This window comes from Arachis ipaensis, chromosome B9, assembly GCF_059453495.1.
Source record: "Arachis ipaensis isolate K30076 ecotype BB chromosome B9, ASM5945349v1, whole genome shotgun sequence".
Taxonomy (NCBI): Eukaryota; Viridiplantae; Streptophyta; class Magnoliopsida; order Fabales; family Fabaceae; genus Arachis; species Arachis ipaensis.
The window spans coordinates 22491897-22517971 of NC_142444.1; the positions used below are offsets into that span (position 1 = coordinate 22491897).

At 27.7% G+C, this 26075-nt stretch overlaps 1 protein-coding gene across 1 annotated transcript; it reads right to left on the bottom strand.

The window, feature by feature from the left end:
* Positions 1 to 5053: 5053 nt before the first annotated feature.
* Positions 5054 to 15521, bottom strand: LOC107618570 (putative beta-D-xylosidase 2). Its single transcript, XM_016320672.3, has 7 exons — positions 14998 to 15521; positions 10682 to 10960; positions 9512 to 9681; positions 9318 to 9415; positions 8501 to 8851; positions 6865 to 7278; positions 5054 to 5986 (listed from the first exon to the last, which is right to left on the bottom strand). The coding sequence occupies exons 1-7, from the start codon at positions 15403 to 15405 to the stop codon at positions 5379 to 5381; spliced, it is 2328 nt and encodes a 775-aa protein (XP_016176158.1). The 5' UTR covers positions 15406 to 15521; the 3' UTR covers positions 5054 to 5378.
* Positions 15522 to 26075: the final 10554 nt, after the last annotated feature.

Below are 26075 nucleotides of genomic sequence, written 5' to 3' on the forward strand. Positions count from 1 at the left end.
ACAAAGTCAAGCATAGATATAAAATATGCAAGTAGATTGACATCTTTTTTATAGATATTAATTACTATTTTGTTATGACAATTATTGTTAGACAAGAATTTTATTATTTTGTTGAGAATTATTGATGAACATGTATTTAAAATACTAATTGAACTTTTTAATATCTATTTTAATTAGAATTTTATTATTAGTTATTTTGTCTCTTTTATAATTATTTTCTATTGTGCACAAATTTATTTATTAATTAAAATAATTACACATGTATGAACAAAAAATTTTATTGTAAATTTTATTTTTTTATATTTTTATTACAAAAATAATTTTTATTTTTATCAAAAAGGCAACCCTTTTATTAGTTGCATATTTTGAATATTAGAGAACACTTGTATGGTTGCATATCCAAAAGAAAAAGCAACACTTGTATAGGTTGCATATCCAAAAGAAAAGGCAATACTTTAAAGGGTTGCATATTCAAAACTAATAGGCAACACTTCAAAGGATTGCAAATTCCAACTTATAAGCAACACGTAAAAGAGTTGCATTTTATTGCAAATAGACAACACTTCAAAGGATTGCAAATTCCAACCTATAAGCAACACGTAAAAGAGTTGCATTTTATTGCAAATAGGCAACACTTTTTAGTAGTAACCAAAATACGAGAGAAGAGACAACACTGCAAAAGTGTTGTCTCAAACACACCTTTGAAGTGTTGTTGTTTTTCAACCAAAGGCAACACTTACCAAGTGTTGCTCTCAAAAGCGTTGCTTTTGAAACAAAAAAGTATTGCCTTGATCTAAGGCAACGGCTGCATATGCAACGCCGACCAAAAACGTTGCCTTAGGTCCAAAAATGTTACCATAGATCAAAAGTAACTTTTTGCTAGCCTTTAGGCAACACTTTTTAAATGTTACCTCAATTTGAAAATGTTGTAGTGTCATTATAATTTTTTTAACTTTTTTGAATGAAAAATATAAGAATAAATATTGCTTTTTTCAATTTATTCTAATTGGTCCCGGATACATTGTCTTTTGTGTCATCTTTTTAATTAATGTCATTTTTTATAAGCATAATATATTTAGTTTAACGAAAATACTTTATGAATATAGTAAATAAGTTCTTTTTTAAACTATAGTAAATAAGCTTTTTTACGGTAAAATATGTGTAAATTAAAATAACCCAACGAGTTAAATAGATTGATTCGTATAACATTTTTTTAAATTGGACAAAAAACTAATTTGAGGAGGAGTTTTCAAAATGTTTATAGAATAAAAAAGTCACCTTTAAGTTAATTGTATATTACTTCTTTTAAGTGGGTTAGTCGGGTCATCGAATTAAGTCCGAACAAAAATAAAAGTTTATAATTTAATACAATATAATATATAACAGTATATTATTAAATTATAATATAATATCATCATTGATGAATGATAGTAAATTATATAAAATTATGATTTAATGATTATTTGTATAAATTAAATTAGAGTTTTATTTTTGTTTTAATTTCTGTCTTCTATTTTGTACCAAATAGAATATTAAGATTTATTTTAATTTCTATCTCTAAATTTCTGTCTTTCATTATCAGTCTTTCAGTTTTTGTCTCTCTACCAAACGCTATCTAAGTATTACATATATAAGAAATTATAGAAAGAAGAAATTCAATGATATTATCTCCAATGATATTAAACGTTCAGATCAGAATGGGATTGCAACGAATAAAAATTAATTTTTATGTTTTTTAAATCATAAATTTGAGATAAAGAATAAAAATTTTGTAAATAATAAATTATTAATAAATAAAAATAAAAATAAAAGTTTTATGAGTTATTTAATTTTTTTAATATATAAGATAATAAAATTTGAAATAATTTAAGTATAATACTAAAATTATTACATTATTATTATAGGTAACAATCAAGATAAAAAATGTATAAATATTTGTAAATTTGTTTATTTTTCAATCTTATTTAATTTAAAGCAGATATACAAAATTAAATTTAAAGAATTTTTTTTCTCGCATAATTTTAATTGTTACAAATTTTTTTTAATTTTATATTTAATATCTTAAATCATCTTTAGTTTTATTGTTCTTCTAAATTTTTTTATTTTTATTTTCATTATTTTTTTCTTATCACTCCCTTACATATATTTATCATTATTTTTTTTCATTAAGTATAAAAAAGATAGAAAATAGTACTACATATACTCAGTAGAATAAAGAAGACAACAAGAAGAGAAATTATGTGTAAAATAAAAAAGCTAACTGTAAGAAGAAGGAAAAAAAATTAATTGATAATTATATTTTTGACCAATTTTTAAGATGATAATTATTTTAATCAGAGACAATAATAGTTATACATATATAAAGAATGATAAGAGAAAAGTATAGTGTATAATATGATGAGATTATATAATAAAAATAAAAACTAATAATTTTTAAAATTAATAAAATTAAAAAATTAAAGATGTTCAAGATAAAATTGAAGAAATACATTTTTTATTTATTAGAATTATTGATGGAGATAAAGAACGATTTGGATATAAATTTTTAATTTTGCTTCTAATAAAATAAGATTGAGAAAATAAATAAATTTAATAATATTTATAAATAACTAATCTTTATATAATATTAGTAAGTGTTTATATTGTTTGTTACACATAATAACAACAAAATATTTTTTTAATCTTGTTTTTTAATTTAAATTTATTTATTTTATACATTTTACATGTTAAATAACTTAAGGTGTTTTATTTTTTATAATTTATTTTTAATTATTAATATTAAAATTTATAATTTTAAAAATAAAAATATAAAATTAATTTCTTAAACTCAATAGAAAAGCGGCTGAATAGGTACGTGAGCCGCTAGTTAAAGTAGTGACGGAATAAGGACTAACGTGTTTCTTCACAAATTAATAGCAACATGAAATAAGTGAGGAAAGTCTATCAATTGTCAAGTGGTCGCTAATTCCTCACTGAATAAGCTTTTGATTAGTGATTCAATTGCAATCCGTTACTTTCTAACATTTTTTCGGTTAGCTTTGGATTTATTATAACTCTGTGATAGATTTTCAACGAGATTGGCGAGTAATTTGCTACAAAATAGGTAGGATATAGCTTTCACTTTGCGACAATATTGTTGTTGCCAAGTCGCTCGCTAATTAAACTTGCGACAACTTAGCGACAAATATATTTCGCCCCCTAATCAGCAACTTGAAATCAGCGAACGAAGTGTGTCAGTTGTTAAATGGTTGTAAATTTCTCGCTACTTGGGTCCTAGGCACTCAATATCCATATTTCTACTTTAGCGACGAATTAGCAAGGAACACTTCCCTAGCTGAATGATTTATCCATTGCGACGAGTTAGCGATGACTGTTTTCTGTCGCTATCCTAATTTTAAATTTTTACAATATTATGCAACAAATTAGCGAGAAACTAGTTGCTCGCTAAAAAAAAAAAAAAACTTTGGTGACAAATTAACTAGGAATTTATCCATAGCAGAATGCATGTCAAGTCTTTGTGACGGAATATCTAGTAACATTGTTCCTCAGTAATTAGTCTTTTCGCACAAAGTTTATTTAGCGACGAACTAGTGTGTGAACTGTTTCTCGCTAATTGTATATCAAACACTTGCGATGCAATAATGACAATAATATCCCTCGCTATTTTACTTTTATTCGATTGAACCCGTAAATGACTGATTTGCTAGAACATTGTCACTTGCTAATTAATTTGTGACAAATTAGCGAGGAAATTTTCTCCGCTCTTTTTTTAGCTACAAAAGTCAATCTGCGAGAAACAAACTTACTCGTAAATCTCTCGCTAATCAGTCACTTTTCTCAAATTCGAGTATTTTGTGACCGCTCATTAATTTTGTCGTTAGTGCGTCACTAATTGCTTGCAAATTAGTGACGGATTAATAACAAAAAATATTTTTTGCAAAAATTTGTCACTAATTTATCAAATTCTTATAATATTGGCCCAACTTATATGATTTGAAAGTCAAAAATTAAAGACTTTATATGTATAGCAGGTCTAAAACTAAAATAACCCGCGAATAAAATTTGCAACAAAATTCATACGTAATCTACTCGTTTTTAGTAGTCATGACTCATGATATACTTAAGTTGTACACAAAATGAGATAACAACGAATGAAAAATGAGCAAGTTAACTGAATCTATTATTATATTACTGTTTGACTTCTATTCATAAATTGCTACAGAAATAAGTAACTAGATAATTAGTCACGAACTAGTCTAGATGAAAATAATACTTCCGATCAATTATTTAAAAAGATTAAAAGATGATTAAGGTCTAATCATGAAACCATTTTTTTTTAATTTAAACTAATAGGAAGAAGCAAATGAATAATTATATCTTTAACATGTTCTTTTAAGTTATAATTTTTTTTTGCTTGAACATTTTGTATAAATTTTTTCTTTTTATTTTATGCTAAAGTTCTTTTTATTTTAGGGTTCAATAATGATCTAATTCTAAATTTTTCGTGAGTTATACAAATTCTGATATTATGTAGTCACCCAAAAAAAATTTTCTTATATCATATTATAAAATTATTATTTTTAAAAATTTAAATCGATAGAACGAGACATATGAAAGATTATATATATAACAATGCAAAAGAATTTTTGTTCTTTCTCTTTTCTTTGTTTGACATTATAGAATTTTATAATGCTAAGCATATCATTGAAGAATTTTTGTAACATATGCATATATTGCACTTTTATGTATTGACGAGTACGGAAAATACTTATTTATTAGATTAGAATAAACTATACAAAAGACATTCGAAATAATTTTTTCGTTGATAAAAATGTATTTAAAATTTTCTATTGATAAAATTTTTTTCAAATAATTTAAAAACACGATACAAATATCTAACATTGAATATGTATTTTCAAAAAATATTTTAGAGATTAAATTTTAATACAATTTTTTACAAACAAAATTAAAAAAATAAGATATTTTTATTTTTAGAATTTAGTAATTTTTCGTTGATTATATATATATATATATATATATATAAAGCCAATTCTTACTATCAATCTTGCAATAATGATGAAAAAAACTATAAGTGATGATTACAATCAGCGTACAACTAATAAGAACACAAATCAGACCACTTGAAGTGGTCAACATATATGGCAAATGAATTTGGGAGTAGAGAACAATACATTTGCTTGATCCCTTCTCCAAAAATTGCAATAAACCCTAATACTTTATTCCACAATGCTTAATGAATCAATCTAAAGTAGTATCCAATTCCAATCCCTTAGCTAGCTTCTTCTTATCCATAACATATGAGCAAATTGATGGTTATAATACACTTACATGAAGATTATGGAAAAAATTCTTGCTTCTTAGGACTTGATAATCCCAAGTGTTTCTGCTTGTACGGACAACGAATGTTTAACATCACCAATGTGAAGATTATGCACCCCCATTGGAATTCTTCTTGTCCCAGACCTATCAACCACACTCAAAAGCTTGCAAACATGAATATTAATCTTGACTCGCTGCTGCGACTTAGCAGGAACACGGACCTTCTCAAACGCTACCAACTGCTTGTGCGGCGCCCAATGGCCGTTACCGGCCGGGGGCGCGGAGAACACTAAGAGCGTGTGAGAGCCATCTTTGGAGCCAACATTCTTGACATCAATGTGGAGGCTAACTGAGAGCTTGCCGCATCGTGCATGTGTCACTCTAATTGCTTTATTAGAGATGTTTGTGGTGTTTCCATGGCGGTGGCCATGAACAGGAACTGAGACCGTCTTTGGCGCGCTAGCGAGAGTGTGAAGAAAGTGAGAGTAGGATAATCCGTAACCAAAAGGGTACACAACTGGACCGTTGTAAAATCGATAGGTTCTTCCAGGGTACCCTTTGCTTCGTCTTGGACGCATTGCCATATCTGTCATTGCTAAGCTCTTAAGGTACTCTTCTGGATACCATGTCATTGGAAGCTTGCCTCCTGAACAAATATAAGGACACACCCTTAATTATGAGGAGTGTTATGAGCCATCAGAATTTGTGATGTTAGCCATCAATTAACCATCATCAATATTTTTAATGGTGGGAGATGATATCTAATGATGTAGAATTAATTTTTTTTTAATGGTTAAGTGCTGACTAAATTTTAATAAAAGTGCTAGTCTATAGATTTTTTTCTTAATTATTATTAATTAAGGATACTTTACGTATTTACAAATTCAACCATTCATATGTTATTTAATTCTATATAGATACATATATTATTTAATTTATTTTTAATATATTTTTTATATTAATGACTAATTTTTAGTATATACTTAATAGTAGTAGTTAACAAATAAATAAAATTATGTGTATATATATATGTGTAGTTTAACTTATTTTTAGTATGTATTTTACATTAATAGTTAATTTTGATATATGTAGTTGATAAATAAATAAAAATAATGATAGGGCATTTGATTCACATTGAAAAAAAATCTATTTTGGAGAAGATGCTCTGATATATTTTGATCATGACAATTTACTTCTTAAATATTCAAATATTATATATAAAGAAGAAAAATTATATATTTACATTTATATATCAAATTTAGTATGGTTGATTAAAATATAATCTCCACTAACTTTTTTTTTAACTCTTGAATAAATAAATTTAATAAGTGTTTTAGTTGCATTTGAATGTACAATTATTGTTACCTTCTTTATGCATAGGTAATAGGAAGACTTTAGCATCAATAATCATATCATCATATTCAACATAAGTATAAGAAACTCAATATCCATGGGCAATTAGAGTATTGCATAAAGGAATGAAAACAAAAGAAATTTTTGTTTTGTTTTTGTTTTTTAACATACCTGGATTGGCAGCACCAAACAAGATATCTGCAATGGCTGCACCACCAGCTTGGCCCGGATACCCAGCCCACAATATACCCGCAATTTTCGGATCATTCTTAGCAAAAGTTACATCAACAGGCCCACCAGACATCAAGACCAAAATTGTTGGGCCTCTTGAAGCTGCTGCAACCTTTGAGACAAGCTCTTGTTGATGCCCAGGAAGAAGTAGGCCAACTCTGTCAACAGTTTCAGCCTCAATAGACTGGTCAAGGCCAATTACTAGAACCGTTGCATCTGCTTGACGGGCAGCGTTTAGTGCTGACCCAAACTGCTTGTCATTGGAACAAGCAACATTTGTACAACCAAGCTCATGAATAGTCTTGGCGTATCTTCCTATTCCTTGCAAGGGACTTGTGTACTCACAACCAATACCTAATAACATGGTAAGCAAACGGTTGGATAGTATTTGGAAGAAAGACAGAGACTAAAGGGATTATGATTGAGAGACAACGATTGAAAGATAGAAATTAAAATAAGTTTTAGTATTGTGTTTGGTGAAAAGTGGAAGATAAAAAATTGAAATAAAAATAAAATTTTAATTTAATTTGTACAAAAAGTAAAATTAAAATTAATTAATTAAAATTAAGATATTTTAAGTGTAAAATGTTATTAAAATTTTAATTTTTATTTCTAAAAATTTTAGTTTTCATGTTCCTATTTTTTGGAAATATTGAACTAAAAATTTGAAGACAAAAATTAAAATTTTAATATTTAAATCAATAAATATAATATTAAACTTTAGTCTTTCAATTTTTATCATAGTACCTCAAAACAAATGTTATTTTATGTTAATGATCAATTCATGTGCTGGTAAAATGAGAGCATGTTTAGTTTGCATTTCGATATGTGTGCCGAAATAGAAACTGACATACAAACTGATTTTGTTTTAGAGATACTAGCAGGACCAATTTTTTTTTTTTAATGCGCATGAAATTTCAACATTTTGTATTTTTTCTTTTTTCTTTTGAGATTATAAAAATTGGATTAGTCATTGAACATGTGAAACTAGATATTCAAAGATTTAGATATTTAATCGGAATTATACTGCATATTCATATATAAAATATGCTTTTTAGGGAAATGTTTTTCTTTTTAATTTTTTTAACATATTTTCACAGGAAAAATATATTGATTCAACTAGTTTATTGATTTTTTATCGTTCATTAACACCAATGTTTTTTACACGAACAAAACTAATCAGTGATCAATTCCAAATTAATTCGGTTGAACTAATTGATCTAATCCAATTTTTAGAACATTTGTTCTTATTTTATCTTTTATATATTATCTAAAGTTAATCTTAGGGTAACAAATAAATGATGGATGGACTTTTGTTTTGGTCATATATAATACACACAGCCATTCACATTCACCATATTAGAAGTAGTCACCAAAAAAAAATATTAGAAGTTCTTTTTTCACTACTTGGAATTCGAGCTTAGCGTGACTCTCTAAAAGCTGAACATATTTGCCATTGGTACACATACCTCAACTTAAAATATCAAGAAAGAAAAGAAGACGATATACTGAAATAAGTTGTTAAAAAATTGTGTTAGACGTTTTCATTTCTTAAAGGAATAGGAGATGGGATTACCAGCATAGTTACCAATCATGGTAACAGTGACATTAGAGTTGGGTCCAATGACAGCAACAGTTTGATGACGCCTTGGAGAGAGGGGCAACGAGGGACCACGGTTCTTAAGTAGCACAATCCCTTGTCTCGCTGCTTCAACTGCAAGCTCTTTGTGAGCTGCTGTGCACACATCTCTCGCACCCAACTTCCCATATGGCTGCGCTGATGCCTCCCCATCGAACATTCCTAGCCTCATCTGTACTGTTATTGTGTTCGCCAATGCGCCGTTAACGTCACCTTCCGTTACTAACCCTTTTTCTAATGCCTTCTCTGTATGTACTGCTAGAAATGGCCCACAATCTAGATCCAACCCTGTAACATTATCAAAACAAAACAACCCTATCTCTCACTTTTTGCATACGCATACATTATTATTTGTTACATGATAACCACGAAATGCCGTGAATCTGCCACTAGACGAATTTTTTACTCAAAAATTACTACGGCCGATCAAAATTATTATTTTTAGTCATCGTTTAACTATTAACTTAATTTTTTAGTATAATTATTTTAATTTAATAATTTAATAATATATTTTATTTCATATTTTTAAACATTAATAACTAATTGATAGATAAAAATAATAAATTTTAATAATTATCTAACATTCTTATTTTGTATGAAAATGATATTATAAATTATTAGATAATTTAGTTAAAATTTATTTAATCAAATATATTATTTTTATATAAAAATACCTTTATAAAAGTAAAATATATAAAGTTAATTTTTACTTTGAGGAGTTTAATCCATGAAAATTTAATTGAATTTGACTAACCTGCCTTGATGGCATCTGCAGCAGCTTCTTCTGGTGTTGACGTATAATGCTGATTGGTATAAAACACCCCAACAGAGTCACAATCTGATACAATGTACCTAACCATAACGAGGCAAAACACAATTCACCTCTAATAACTTTGCAATAATTCAAATTAGAGCCTCTATCTAGCATTGATTTTGATGCTAGCTTACCCATTTAGACGCCATTGGCCCCTAACTCTTCCTTTTAAGAGGTTGGGATCAGCACAAGTAGGAACACCATTCACCTGATTGTATGAACACATAACACTTGCCACTTTGCCTTCCTTCACACACATCCTGAATGGAACATCGAATGTGTCCTCTATATCCTGCTTGCTAACCTGCGCATTATCACCCACATTTTAATTCTAACAACATATAACCAATGAAGGTTGAAATGATATTTTATGACTTAATTTAGTCCTTGAAAATTTAAAATTTACCCCCAAAATAATCTCACAATACTAATATCTATGTGGTCCTATAGTTATCCTTGTTCTGATAATTAAGGGCACTGCAAATTTGTGTACGACAACATGATTTTCTGGTTTTCATAAAAAAAAAAAAAAAACGAAATACTGGCAATTCAAGCTTACTACACAAATTGATGTGACTAGAGTTGATTTTGACAAAGGCAAGTTGAATAATAACTGATTTCGTCACATTGCATAATTGCCTACCAAGTAATCATCATGAAACTCATAATGAATAAAGGATTAGATCGTAAGTTAGCTGAAAAAAAAAGAGACAATATTGTTAGATGTCCAATCATTTGAGTCATTTCCTATCTGTAAAGCAGAACTACAAATGAGAAAAAAAGGTGGAAAATGGAAAATTGATGTAAATATTCTAATGACAAGAAAAGTGATCGAAAATAAGTTTTAATTTGTTATATTAGTGAAGTAAATATTTTTTTTTCTTTTTTGCAGATTCAATATTGTGCATTTATGTTACTAAAATTAAAATATTAAGCCTGATATCGTACACATATGTTCTTTTAGGTTAGTTTTTGTACACTCTTTATAAGTATGCGTAGTTTGTAAATAATAAATAATATTTTATTTGCATGGCAGATTGAGAATAGTTTAATGATTATGAAAAATGATAAGTAAATACAAAAAATTAATTCCACAGCAATCATCATATATTTGTAAATATATACCTGTGTTATTTCACATATTCTCTACAAAAATTTGTATTTAATATATATTTTATATAAAATTTATTATTTTATTTTGGCAGTGGTCCAGACGAGAAGGAAGAATGATATGAAGATCCCGAAAATTCCTAAATGGCAATAATGATTTGCACTTATAGCATTAAATAAGATAAGATATGTACCTGCGCGTTAAAGTGAAAGCGATCAATGCCGTTCCAATTATCCAAGTCATAAGCCGTGAAGTGTTTGCAAGAAGCAGCAACCTTCAACCGGTTACCGTTTGTTCCCTGTAGCCCCCGGACGTAGCTGGCGGCATATGTACCGGCTAGAATAGGGTCCTCACCGGGAGTCTCCTGTCCGCGGCCCCACCTAGGGTCCCTGAATATGTTGACGTTTGGGCTCCAATATGTGAGGCCCGCCATGCCCCCGTTGTACATTGCTCTTGCTTCGTCTGAGACCACCTGTGCACATCATTGCCACTGCCACACGTTACTATAAGTGTAGAAACTTAAGTGGCGTTGAGTGAAGATAATAGTTAAGCATATTTGTTGAATTAATTATTTAATAATTTTTTATTATTAATTTTATTTAATATTATTAAATTTGAACTTTTACTGAAAGAAATACTTCTTGTTTTTAATTAATTGTTCACTTCATGTTTAGGTTTTGTTATGTACTTTTAAAAAAAATATTATTTAAATACTAAAATTAATTATTATATATTTAATTTATTTTTAATGTATATTTTATATTTTAAAATATATTTTATACTAATAAATAATATTAGTGATTGAAGCGAAACTTGAAGAGAAAATTTGGAGAGGAGGAAATTTTTTTACAAAAACATTATATAGTATTTATGTTAAAATAAAATTTAAAAATATAAATATTTTTAGAATATGTTACAAATATGGCAATAAATAAATAATTTTATCGATAAAATATTATAAATATAACTATTGTTGAAGTTATATTTTATTATTTTTGAGTATTAGTTTTTTTTCTAAAAATGACATTTTTTTATTTTTCATTATTATAGTTATAAAAAAATTAAAATATATAAACTGAAAAATATTTAAAAAAATTATTGTTAGAATAATAAATATTAAAAATTACAATCATTATTGAATGTTTAAATATTTTTATCTAAAATGAATTTCAATAAAAATATTTATAAAGAATAAAATAATATTAAATTAAATATATAAGAAAAAAATTACCACGAGAAACAAGTTTTAAAGTTTTAGTGTTCTGGTTGCACAAAAAATAATCACTGGATTAGAAAAGAGGTTGATTTCATTTATTGACAAAGCAGACAAAAAAATTAAGAAAAATTTTGTGTTTTTGTTTATTTAGTTCATATTTGAAAATAATTTGGTGTCAAAATTATTTTTTTAAAATGTCTTTTATTGTATATATATTCTATTTTCTATTATATAACAGAAATATGTGAGTATTTTAACATCTAAATTATTTTTTAAAATTCTTTTATTATGTATAATTTATAAAATAAAATATTTTTTTATTTATTAAGTTGATTAAATTTAAATTTATTATTACCATATTTTTATACAAAAAATATGAATTATTAGCTATTTTGTAAATGTCTAAATAATATTTTATTGTTTTAAGAGTAGTGTTTTTTTAAAAATAAAGTATAGCAAGATGTGGATAAACCCTTAAACTCTAGTCACAAAAAAAAAAAAAAAAATTTCCTTAAACTCCATAATTTTAAATCAGTCTCTTCAATCCTCCATTTGATAAAGAATGAAAGCACTTGGAACTTTGAAGAGATGCATAAGCGCCTAGTATATATAATTATATATAATGAGAAAAGAACAAAGATTATTCGAACTCAGATACTCATGTAGTTGAGTTAAAAAACAAAAATGACTAATCAATTGGATAAACAATACCATATGTAACATCACTATTAATTTTATTATAAAATATATGGCGGGCCATGCTCCCATTGTCGAAATAAAGCTCGACCCCTGCATCTAATATGACTTCTCGAAAATGAATAAAATACCTTTTAATTTTTGGATTAAATCTTAGACATTTTAAACTTTAAAATGTCTTATTTTTATTATAAAAATATTTTAAATGAATTTAATATTATTCGATTATTAAATATGGGTGAAATAGTTTTTTTTTTTTTTTTTTTGGTGACATATGGGTGAAATAGTTGACCTCTTTAATAGTATATAGTTAAACAAATATTCTAATATATTTATCGTCATTCCGCCTATTGTCACTAACTCACTATATATATATATATATATATATATATATATATATTAGCCTAATTCTCAATTTACTCATTCAACAAGTAAATTCTAATATATACCTTTAATAGTTTAATTTGATATAAACATTATTAGTTTTTCTTATCTATAAAATAACAACATTAAAATAATCACATATTAATAGAAGAGAACCATTAATTAATATTATTGTTAGTACACATATACTAAAAATAAAATATTTTAAATATTTAAAAAATTAAAATTTGACCAAAATATTACGAATTAAGACAATATTTTTTATTTTTTTCAACAACCAGCTAATAAACTAAGAAAACATTGCAAGATTGAATGTAAAATTGTTATGATAAAAAGGAAAATATTTAAAAAAAAAATATTAATTGATTAGAAGCTTGATGATGTGTCATGGCAGGGACAATAGCATGCAAGTTGAGAAGTGAACCAATCACGCACAGGGAGGCTTTTAAAATATAGCCAAAAAATGAAAAAAAAAAAAATTAAATACCATTCTATTAATTGTTGATAGAAATGCATTAATAATCTACCGTAGCTTACAAGAATCATGCCCTATAAACTAGTCATTATTTTCTTTTCTTAAATCTTGTACATTCATTTTAAGAATTTTGGCAATGAATATTCTAAAGGTGCACATGAAAGGCGAAAATTTATGTAGAAAAGTTAAAAAAAAAATTTTCAATGCTTTAAAAGATTTGGAAGTTTACAATTTTTTCTTCTAGTAATTTTAACGAATGCCAATGTTACCAAAACCCTAATTTCAATTTGAAAATTATAAGATTCTCTGTTTTAACAGTAATGTAAGTCATTTCCAATTCTGAAATTTCACCTAAACACAATCAATAATGTTATGTAAACGACTTTTACTTTGTTTTTTTTTTTTAAATTAATTACACAAGACAACTACGTAAAAACAAGAGATATATAATAAATATTATATATATACACTTTTTTCATAATTATTCTGTATAGTTGTTTATTCCAGTTGTTTAATATCGTATTATATATTGAAACACAATATTTAATTTCCTGGACATACAGTGTAAGGAAGCACCCTTATAAAGGCAGTGCCTTAAAAGTTAAAATAAAGAAAGAGAGTACCATTTCATTGGATTATATATTCTGAAAAGCTTTAATTTCTTCCATAGGGTTATGCGTGCACTCTATATTTTAGTAGCATTAATTTGCCCCACAATCTTGTTGAGCATAAAAGTCAAGGAAATAACAACAAATTATTAAAACCAAATGACACAATTATAAAACCTTTTTAAGAGTTGTAAGAGTTATATTTAGTAAATCAAAAATAAAATATTTTTTAATAAGTATAAGTTACAAAAAAATTCATTCTTAAATTATAACAGTTTTATTGTTTGTAAATCAAAATAAAAGTAATTTTAATAAGTAAAAACTATTGAAATTATGTTTGATAAAATTTCTTTTAACATTTAACATGACTTTAATATACATAAAAATAAGAGTAAGAATAAATATAGATATTGATTAATTTATAATTATATTAGATTTTTGAAAAAACAAATTAACTTTGAAAAGCATTTTTATAAGTTACTTTTAAAAGTTTTCTTAACTCTTCAAACCTAAAAGTACAAACAAACACATGGGTCTTTCTTACGTATTAAACATAATTTTATTCGCATTGTGACTTTATATTGCATAGTAATTGAATAGCTATGGCCTATGAGTGATCTAGTGATAAAAGGATAGTAGGCAATTTAAATGATTGTCTATAAGTTTAAACTTAAACATTGATATCATATCTTTATAAAATTTACGCCTTAATTTAGCATTTAAAATTACTTTACACTCTGAATCAAACTTCTATAATTTTCTATTTACTTAGAGGACCTAGTTACAGTGCAATTTATAACGATAATGAAGAATGGCAAGATGATGATTTGTGTGAATTCATCATTGGCAAAGTAATCTCACTGAATACATAATCACTTGTAATTTCAAAGTTATTTTAGAACTCTGATTGAATGAATCAAAGTCAATATTTGTAAGTGGGTGATGAAATAATATTAAATCGGATAAATTTTAATACTATATACATTAGAATTAAGATCAAACAAGTCTAATTTAATTTCAAAAGTTATTTAGGTAAAAAATGTCTCATATTTATAAACTTGTAATGACTCCAATATAATTTCTTTTTTTTTTTTTCTAAATTAAATGTTAAGCATGAAAAGTAAACTCACCCGGCCAATTTCTTCCCATAATGATGCATTGAAAGATGCAGCAGTGGTAATGACTTGAGGGAAGCTAGTGGCAGCAGGGAATGGGCCACCGAACTTTGTTCCGGGGCCCACATTGGAGACGCCGTGAAGCGCCTCCGACCACCACTCATACCCTTTGATCCCCAGCCTTGGAACTGCAGCAGCATTGTTCACTAGCAGAGTCACCTTCTCTTGTAGTGTTAGCCTCCCGATTAGGTCCTTCACCCTCACCCTTATTGGCAGGGAAACTTTGCAAAATGGCAAGTTCTTTGTGGCCCTGTCATTTGGGTCGCAGGCGAACGGGTCGCGCGCTTCGCCAAGACGACCCAATAGGACGAGGACGAGGAGAAGGAAGACGGGGACGGTGGAGGGTGAGAAAATGGAGGCCATTTGAGAAGATAAAGAGAGGGAAAAAAAATGGATGATAATGTGTGAGAATGTAATAGGCTTTGGTGGTTTTTAGCAGTTATGGAATGGAGGGAAGGAAATATATAGGGAAAGTTGACAGAGTGTTTTTTCTTTTTTTCCAATTATTATACATAGATAAGTATAAGTCTATAATATCTATCTCATTACTCAATAAAAGTGAATATTTAAACGATTATATTATATTATGTATACACTAAAATTAACTATTAAAGTCAGTTATTAGTATAAAATATATGTTAAAATATAAATACACATTAAAAATAAATTAAATTATATATATATTTATATAAAAACTAAATGTAAAATGGTTATATTTTACAACAATAATTAACATTAAAATAGAAAATCACATTTTTCTTTTTAAATGCCTATGTGAGGCTATTTAAAATTTCAGTCATTCTAACTTTATAAAATTTAACAATTATAATGTAAGTATTTCTTTAAATAATGTGTGAATTTACATGTAATGTAATCCAATAAATGCTACTATTGGTTTTTGTTGACATGTAATAGACAGAGCTATCCAATTAATTAGTTGGCCGTTTGATGATTGGATTTTTGTTAAGAAATGATGTTTACATGCATTAACTATTGTGCATATTTTTTTGTTTTTTTTATTAATTATTTTTAATATCAAAAGTAGAAAATGTACAAAAAAGATATATACAAAAGTGGTACAAATATCGTTAATCAATCTCATTATGTCAAGGAAAAGAAAATAAAAAATAAAAAATGTTTCAAGGTAACAATGAAGCAAGTTTGCTGGTGAAATTTTCAATAGGAAGTTACCAAGTTGGTGACTAACAGAAAGATGGTAACCAATTTTAATTAACAACCGATGGTACAATATTAGAATCTACCTGCTGCATGCACTTTTTGAAATATGTTATTACTTGATCAATGAATGTTTTCACCAAGCGAATCATTTAGCAAATTCACAACGGTGGGGTCTTACCAACAAATATAATAATATATCTTGTTTTACTGTGTTTTTCAACGCAGAAATATTTAATAACAAAAAAAATTTACCAAAACTAATCACAATTTATTTTATTTAATATTTAATAATAAAATTAATAAATATTAAATAAAATAAATTTAATTTTTTTATTTTTTAAATATTACTATTTTTAACAATAAAATATTAAACTCCTCATATTAAATATTTAACTTAAATATAAGACAAGTTATTAAAATAAATTATTTGTACATCAATATTATCGGATTACAATTTTTAAAAATTGTATACATAAATACAATTTTCATATTATTATAAAAATCGCAATAGAAATTCAGTGGATTAGAAACATACATAAATAGTCAGAAGAATATAGCGATTTACATCTAAACACAAAAAAAAAATTGCGATATTTCTCTAATAATTTCTTCATAAACATCAAAAATACATAAATCACGAGAGAAATATACATAAATATAAAAATATAATTTGGATATGTAATTTTTAAAAGTTGTATTTTAATAATATTAAATTACAGACCATTTATTTTGGTATCTTGCTCTTAAATATATGGGGAGTGCTCTTAAATATATATGTCCAAAAACAATTTTATCTCTTGTTATAACAATTTTTTTTAATAAAACAGAGGAGTTGCAGAGCACTAGTGCTGAAAGCATTAGTGTAACACTTTTGATTGGATGGATGGGCATTAGTGATACTGTTACCAGGGGGGTGGTTGGTCCTACTTTTCAGACATTAATAATTCATGCATATGGAGTTACATGTTAGATAGATGCGATTGACTTTTAATTTCCTTGTGGTAACAATCTCTAGAGTATAACTAGGGCAATAAAATGATAGAAAATTATATGGTACAGATCTAAATCTGTACAGATTTAAAGATTTGCTTAAACCACATTTTTTAAAGTCACATTTTTCACTTAAAACCGTAGCTCTTCACAAAGAAAAGCGTTACCTAATGGAAAAAAGTAAATTAAAAGATTTAAGAGAAGAAATAATTAAGTTATCAAAATTAATAGATCAAAAATTAATGATTTTAACTAATGTTAATTGTAATGACACCGAATTCTTAAAATCAATACAAAATGATTTTTCTCAAAATCTTTATTTTACTATAAGCTTTATTGAAGGACTTCAAAAACCTGAAAAAATTTATTTTTCACACGGAATTTCTAAGAAATGTTATCATGGAAATGATTCCCCACATCTTTATCATACTTTTAACCCACAATTAAATTCTATAGTAGATATGCTTGAAGAAATACTAGTATCCATAAAATTTCAAAGAAATAAGGAAAAAGAAAATCCAAAAGAAGAAAAATTTCAAAATATAATCAACATAACAAATTTAAAAGTAAAACCACCACTAAAATTATGAATATTGAAGAAAAATTAGAAGAAGTTACAATGCTTTTTAAACAATTAAAAATGGCTCAAGAAAATAATATTATGGAACAGGGATTTCAGATAGAAGAAGAAATAGTAAATTCTGAAAATATAGAAAATGAAGAACACATCCTAGATTATTCAAGTGACGAAGAACCAGCAATTCCAATACAAGTAAAAAATGAAGCTGGAACATCTAGGGATAATCAATCTCAATTTAAATGGGAAACAGGTTTTGATAATTATGCTTTTAAAAAAGGGTTTATAAATAAAGATTCAAAATATACAAAAATACCATCAAAATACGTTCCTAAAATCCAGGAAATAGAAGGAGAAAGAATGCTCGATTTAGACTGTAAAACGAATGAAAAAGAAATTTTCGAAAACTGGTTGAATTCCTTCTTATTAGAAGCCTTTACTAATCCAAAACTTAATGAATTATCTGGAAGAGACATTTGGAATTACATAGGGTTTCATACTAAAGGAGCTATAAGAGATTATATGACATCAATAGAAAACCAAATAATAGAAGAATTAGCAACAAAAATAACAGCTTATGATAAGATATTATATATAATGATGATTCTATATAAAGAATTTTTTGGAAAAAATATTATAGATCATAAACAAGAAGTCTATAATAAAGAATATCAAGAAGCAAAAAACCATTTAGCTAACATTCACATATATGATCTATGTAATGTGGAGTCTTATATATGTGAATATAGAATACATTATTACAAATTAAAAGAAGAAGATAAAAATCATTATCTTAGTATGTATATAACAAAACTTTCATATCCTGCTAACGAATTTATTATGGGAAGATTTATAAGAGAAATAAATAGAGGAACAATTGAAAATAATTTTGGTGGAGCAACCTCTGCAATAAGAGAGGAAATAAAAGAACGTTGTATGCAAGAAGCAACTCAAAAAAGATTTACAAATATAATTAGAATTTGCTGTCAGGATAATGAAGAGATACCTCAAAAATATGGTCTTAATAAAAATTTTCAAAGAAAAAGAAAATATCAATTTAGAAAAAGAAAATACTATCCAAATTGGAGAAAAAAGAGGTATTTTAGAAAAAGAAATAACAATAAAAATAAGAAACAAAAAAGTGATTATTGCCCAAATAAAAAAGAAAATTGTAAGTGTTGGTATTGCCAAGAAGAAGGACACTATGCAAATGAATGTCCGAAAAAGAAGGATAAAAAGGATCTTACTAAACAAATAGAAATTGCTAAGTCTTGTTTTATGGAACCTTTAGAAGAATCTGATGATAACTTAGATTATATTTTTGAATATGTCTCGGAAACAGACTCAGAGACTGAGTAATAATGCTACATTTATTACTATAAAAATAACAGAAAAATTTATAAATGCTTTCATAGATTCTGGAGCAACACAATGCTTTGCTAGTTCAAATATAAAACTTGATTGGAAAAAATTAAAGAAACCATTAAGAGTTAGAATAGCTGACAAATCAATACATAAAATTGACCAAAAAGCAGAGATGGTTGAAATTTTTATTCAAAATTATAGGTTCATTGTTCCATCTATATACATGTTAGATTCTGGAATGGACTTTATCATAGGAAATAACTTTTTAAAGCTATATCATCCATTCATTCAAGAACTAACATATATAGTTTTAAAAACTCCACACGATTCTTCAATAAATCAAAAATCAAAACGTATAAAAATACCGACTACTACTATAGATAAGATCTTAAAATTTAAAATATTTTCTATATTAGAGACATGTTATTTAAATTTATACTTTCAAATAAATATCCCAAAAAATAATCTTGAAATAAAGATAGAAGAACTTTTGGATGAAATTTGTGCTGAAAATCCTTTAGATATTAAAAATACAAATAACGAATTAGTAAGCATTAAATTAAAAGATCCGACAAAAGAGATAAATGTTCCAAATAAAATCCCTTATTCCGCAAGAGATAGAGAAGAATTTTCATTAGAATGTAGAGATCTTTTGGAAAAAGGAATTATAAGATTAAGTAAAAGTCCTCATGCGGCTCCAGCCTTTTATGTCGAAAACAATAATGAAATTAAAAGGGGAAAACGAAGAATGGTTATTAACTATAAGAAGATGAATGAAGCAACTATTGGTGATGCTCATAAACTTCCAAGAAAAGATTCTATTTTAGAAAAAATCAAAGGAGCAACTTGGTTTTCATCTCTTGATGCAAAATCAGGATATTGGCAACTTCGTTTAGACGAAGAAACAAAGAAATTAACTGCTTTTACTTGTCCAACAAAAGAATCAACAAGTGTGTTGCTCTATGAATGGAATGTATTGCCATTCGGATTAAAACAAGCTCCAGGTATTTATCAAAGATTTATGGAAGAAAATCTAAAAGAGTTAAATGAATTTGTTTTAGTGTACATTGATGATATACTAATTTTTACAAAACGGGATAGAGAAGATCATCTTCAAAAATTATTAATAGTTTTAGAAAGATGTAAAGAAAAAGGATTAGTTCTTAGCAAAAAGAAAGCAAGAATAGCAAAACAAGAAATAGAGTTTCTTGGATTAATTCTATCCACTCAAGGAAAGCTAAAACTTCAGCCAAATGTCCTAGAAAAGGTAAATTTATTTCCTAATAAAATAGAAGATAGAAAACAATTACAAAGATTTTTAGGGTGTATAAATTATATTTCTGATCAAGGATTCTTAAAGAATATAACAGAATACACTAAAAGCTTATTTCCAAAAATAAGTACTAAAAAAGAATGGAAATGGGATGAAAAAGATAGTATGCAAATTCAAAAGATTAAAGAATTATGTGAAAAACTTCCAGAACTTTATATTCCAGAAGAAAATGACTACTTAATAGTAGAAACAGATGCTTCAGACATAATCTGGTCAGGATGTCTAAAAGCTAAGAAAGCTATAAAAAGTTTGGAGCAAGGAAAAGAATCACTAGATTCTAAAAATTCCCCAAAGGAATTACTTTGCAGGTATATTTCAGGGACTTTTACTCCAACAGAACAGAGATATACCACTCATGAAAAGGAAACTCTAGCAGCAATTAAATCCCTTAAGAAATGGAAAATTGATTTACTACCCAGAGAATTTACATTAAGGACAGATTCAAGCTACCTAACAGGTTTCATACGATATAATTTAAAAGTTGATTATAATCATGGACGATTGGTAAGATGGCAATTATTTTTGTTACAATATCCAATAAAAATTGAATATATTAAGGGTGACAAAAATGTTATTGCAGATACATTAACAAGAGAATGGAGTTCGTCTACAACGCATTAGATCAAGAAATTCAGAAATACAAACAAGAACTCGAAAAATGCAAGCATTGTCAGCAAATAAGGACACAGATCCAATCCCTCAAGAAGGCCATCGAAGCAATGAAATCAACACAACAACCAAAACCATCAGAGCTCAGCCAGCTAAGCGTGGTGGACAAATCAGGTGAAGAAAAAATTTCAGAAAATAAAACAATTGCTGAAATTATCAAAAAATCCACCCAAGATAAAAAATATTATGTAATTTATAATGGCCCCATGAAAGGAGTATATGATGCCTGGGAAAAAGCAGCACCATTTACACATCAATCAAGGATAATTCATAAAGGAGGGTTTTTAACACTGGAAGAAGCAAAGGAATCTTTCAGGGAATATGAAGCTCTTCATCCAGAGCAAACCCTAAAAAGAGCAGATAAAGCTCCAATTCAAACCCAGAGAACAGGGATAATAAGAAACATTCCTACAAGGGCTGAAATCAAAGAAAAGAAAAGAAAAGGGTCTGTAGATCAAATCTCAGAGAAACCCTTAATATAGTCCTGAACTGGACTGAAGAAAAAAGAGCAATTTTGGGATATTATCCTATTGCCAAAGAACAGCTAACAAAGCTGGTTATATTTCCAGATGCATCCCCATCGGACACCTATCAGTTTTTCCAGTATGGATTAATTGATACAATTTTAATTTTTAATGATCTAAAAATTATTAGTGAGTTTCCTGCAGGATTCGTTGATGCAGTGAAGAGATTTAAAAATATGATTGACAACGTAAATCCAAGGGATATATCCCTAAAATTTATGAACAGTCAACCTATTTTTAATGAAGAAGAAGAATGCTTGGTTCCAGCACACCAAGTAATATTCATGTCCGTCTTCCCAGGAAATTTTCAACCAATTGATCAAGTTCAAGATTTAACAATCTACAGTCATGAAGGAAGGCTAGCCAGCACACTAGCAAGGGTCTTCGAAAGAACTCAAAAGATAACAAGGGAATCTCACACAAGAATTAATTATAAAAGCAGAAATACTTTGCTTGTGTCTAGTAAAAGGAATGAAATTGAAGAAAGAGAGATGAGACTCTTGGTGGAATTTGAATCAGCATTCTACAACTTATCTGGACTCTTAGAAAAGCTCCCTGAAGGGATAAAGAGGAATCTCTGCTATTTGATAAAAGACAGAGAAGACCACAAGTGCCAGCTATGCATCTCAGAGTTATCTAAAGAAAGCAATAATAAAACGGAATCAACCCACATGATAAAGGAAGAAGACAACGCATCTGAAGGTCACATAATGAAAGAGGAAGATAGCACATCTGAAGCATCTCTCAACATTATTGCATAGTGACGTAAGCGCTTAGGTCATAGAGCACCAACAATGTAGCTGGTGCAAGATAATAAACAATGACGTAAGCAATGACGTCATAAGAAGGGTAAGGATGGGAATTGTCCATCAGACCCAACCATTATAAATAGGTTGCTTAGGCAATTGTAGAAGGCATCAGAAAATAGAAAGCAGGAGGCTAAGAGTACTCATATGCTAGAAGAGCAAGGACGAAGCAGCCGAGGCGATTCTATAGTCTGAAGAAGAATTCCCTTAAGGGAAAAATAGTTCTAAACTCCCCTCTGGAGTTAGTATCTACAATCTCCTCTCTGGAGATAAAAACCCCTTATGTAAAATATACTAAATAAAGGAAGTTTTTCTCCAGAAAGGTACATCTTCATTCTAGTCTTTCAATTATGAATTATTTAGAAAGTTTAGAATTAACAGAAGAATCTGATTATTATAGATTAACTGCTTTATTAGATAATGAAAAGCAGGCTGTTCTAAAAACAGAATTAAACCTCAAATCAAATAAAAATTTCAATAAACAAAATCTTTTAAAAGAAGTTTTTAATAGAAAAAATATAATATACTATGGAAAAATTCAACTTGAAGCTCCTATAAAAATAAAATCTGCCAATGGAGAACTTGAAATAGCTTTGATAAATAATGAAGAATTGAGTAAACAGATTGAGAAAATTAAGGATCAACAAAAAAGATCTAAAATTGGATGGATTCATATTAGTACTATACAAGTCTTAATCAAATCTACATATATGAAAGGAATTAATTCACCAATAAGTTTAGCAATCTGTGACAAAAGAATTACTGATGACCCAATAGATCAAATAATCGGAATTGTTCACGGAAATTTGGCAAACGTAAATGTTAAATTTAATGCCCATCTTGGATATGCTATACCTTTATCAACTGAAAATCTTGGGAGATCTATAAGTTTGGCTTATAAATTTCATAGAAAGAATCTAATGGAACAAGATGATGAACCATTTTCAATTACATATGCAATAAATTATGCTTTAACAAATAGCCATCATAGTATAATATTTAAAAACAGAGAAAGAATTTATGTCGATGAATTATTTCAGAAAATTGTAAAAACAGAAATACTAAAATATAAAGCTATTGAAAACTCAGTTCTATTATTAAAAGAACCATCAGAAAAATTGGTTTCATCAAATTTTCAAATAAGAGAATCTAAAATTAATAGTCCTTTAAGTTTATCTAAGTTAAAGATTAAAGAAGAAAATTCTGAAATAAAAGAATTAACAAAAAAGGTCGAAAAATTAAATGAAACCCTAAATACTAAATTATGACAATAAATAAAGAAGAAATATATGTAACTTATCAAGATAAGAAACAAGAGCTCTTTGAAAGAGAAAATCGTTTGAATTATTTGCAATTTTCTGAAATAAATCAAAGAGCATTTGAAGCTCTAAAAACAATCTATGAGAAGTTAAAAAGAGAAGTTGAAGAGTTAGAAAAATTAATAGAATCTCTAGAAAATAGTGATGAAGCGATGATAGAATTTGCAGAAATTCTAAAATAAATAATGAAGCATGCAAAGATTGAAAGACCAGAAAATAAAATAAAAAGAAAAAGAGCGAAAAATTTAAAAAGCAAAATAAATGAGTATAAAAGGAAATTAAATAATCTTCAGATCGAAATTGATGACCTCATAATAAAAAGGATAGAAATAAGAATAAATATAAACAAGTTGGAGTTAAACTTAAAAAATTTATAAATGCCTAGAAAACCATATTATGACTTAAAAGAATTAAAGCTGTTGAAAGAAAAAATGGAGAATGAGGTTGAAAAATTAAAAAGATATTTAGAAACAACAGAAAGTGTAGAAATTAAAGAAGTTGTTGAAGATTTGAGAAAATATATTCAAGAAAAAGACAAACAGATAAAAAATTTTATAAACAATAATCCATGCAAAAAAGACTATTATAAACTAAAACAAGATTGAAAAACTATAAAAATCAGAATTATAAAAGTAACATTTTCAATTCTATACAAATTATAAACTTATTCGAAGTAAAATATGAAGAGTAAAAATTGGTATCAGAGCCAAGTTAACGATTAAGGGTAACACTTTTTCTTTAAGCAACACTTTTAGTGACACGCTTTTCAGCCACAAAAAGACAAAAATCTGTACACCCACATCTGTACACTATAAGGCCCCTAAAATGATTAGGTGGTTCCACAAGAATCGAAAACTTATAGCGTTTAAGTCTAAAGAAGAAATTATCAAGCAACCGCATTTATCATCAAATGTCTAGAGCTTATGGCAACTTGCAAGTGTGGTTAAATTATTTTTATATAAAATGATAAATTTGGAGTAACACATATTATTGAAAAGATGATGAAATTTTATCTCAAATCATTTAAAAATATGACAAAAATATAGAGTACTCAATCACGAAAATTGAATAAATAAAAAATACACATTAAAAACGAATAGAAGTTTTAAAAAAAATTTAATGAAATTATCAAGAATTATTTAAATATAAATTACTATATTATAAATATGATGTTAGCTCACCAAATATTAGCATAATTGAAGAGAGCCCAATCAATAAAAATGAAGATGGAGAATCAGATCAGGAGAGTGAAGCTAGGCTTTTGGCAGTTGGACCCAAAAAGTCAAGAATCAGAAAGAAGTCCCAATGGATGAAGGACTACATTGTGGGATGAGGAACACACCATAGTAGATCATGATCCCTGCCAGCAGAGCAAAGTAGTTACGCGAGATTGTTGTATTGAGAGGAGAATGACCATTATGCAGTAGAGAAAATTGTAAAAGATATTTTTCTTGGAGTCAAACCTTGACCCAAATACGGTATTGTTCTTCCCCTTTGTTCATCAATTACATCGCTATTTATCTAAATGTTCTATTAAATCGTGGAGTCTAAAATTCTAGTGAAACATTTAGTGATCTCGTTGAGAGAGAAATGGTCATTTCTACAGAACTCAATCATCAAGTGGAGGTTGCTGCTCTTTAGCGTAGCTACGTTGAAGTAGTGAGCCAACTCTTCGACACCAATGGATGCATGAACGACTTGGAGAATTTGCCGCAGGAGCAGGAGATTCGAGGACTTCTTAAAGAAGCCTTGAAGATGAAGAAAGCTGCCGACGAATGGTACACGAAATCGTGATTGTTCATTCTCTGGCAACGGTACTAAAAACTTGGTACGCACATTCATAATCTCAATTCTTTTTCACAACTCCGCACAACTAACCAGCAAGTGCACTGGGTCGTCCAAGTAATAAATCTTACGTGAGTAAGGGTCGATCCCACGGAGATTGTCGGCTTAAAGCAAGCTATGGTCATCTTGTAAATCTCAGTCAAGCAGATTCAAATGATTATGAGGTTTTGATAATTAAAATATAAACAAAATATAAAATAAGATAGAAATACTTATGTAATTCATTGGTGAGAATTTCAGATAAGCGTATGGAGATGCTTTGCTCCTTCTGAATCTCTGTTTTTCTACTGTCTTCATTCAACCATTCATACTCCATTCCATGGCAAGCTGTATGTTGGGGGATCACCGTTGTCAATGGCTACCATCCGCCCTCTCAGTGAAAATGGTCCAAGTGCGCTGTCACCGCACGGCTAATCATCTGTCAGT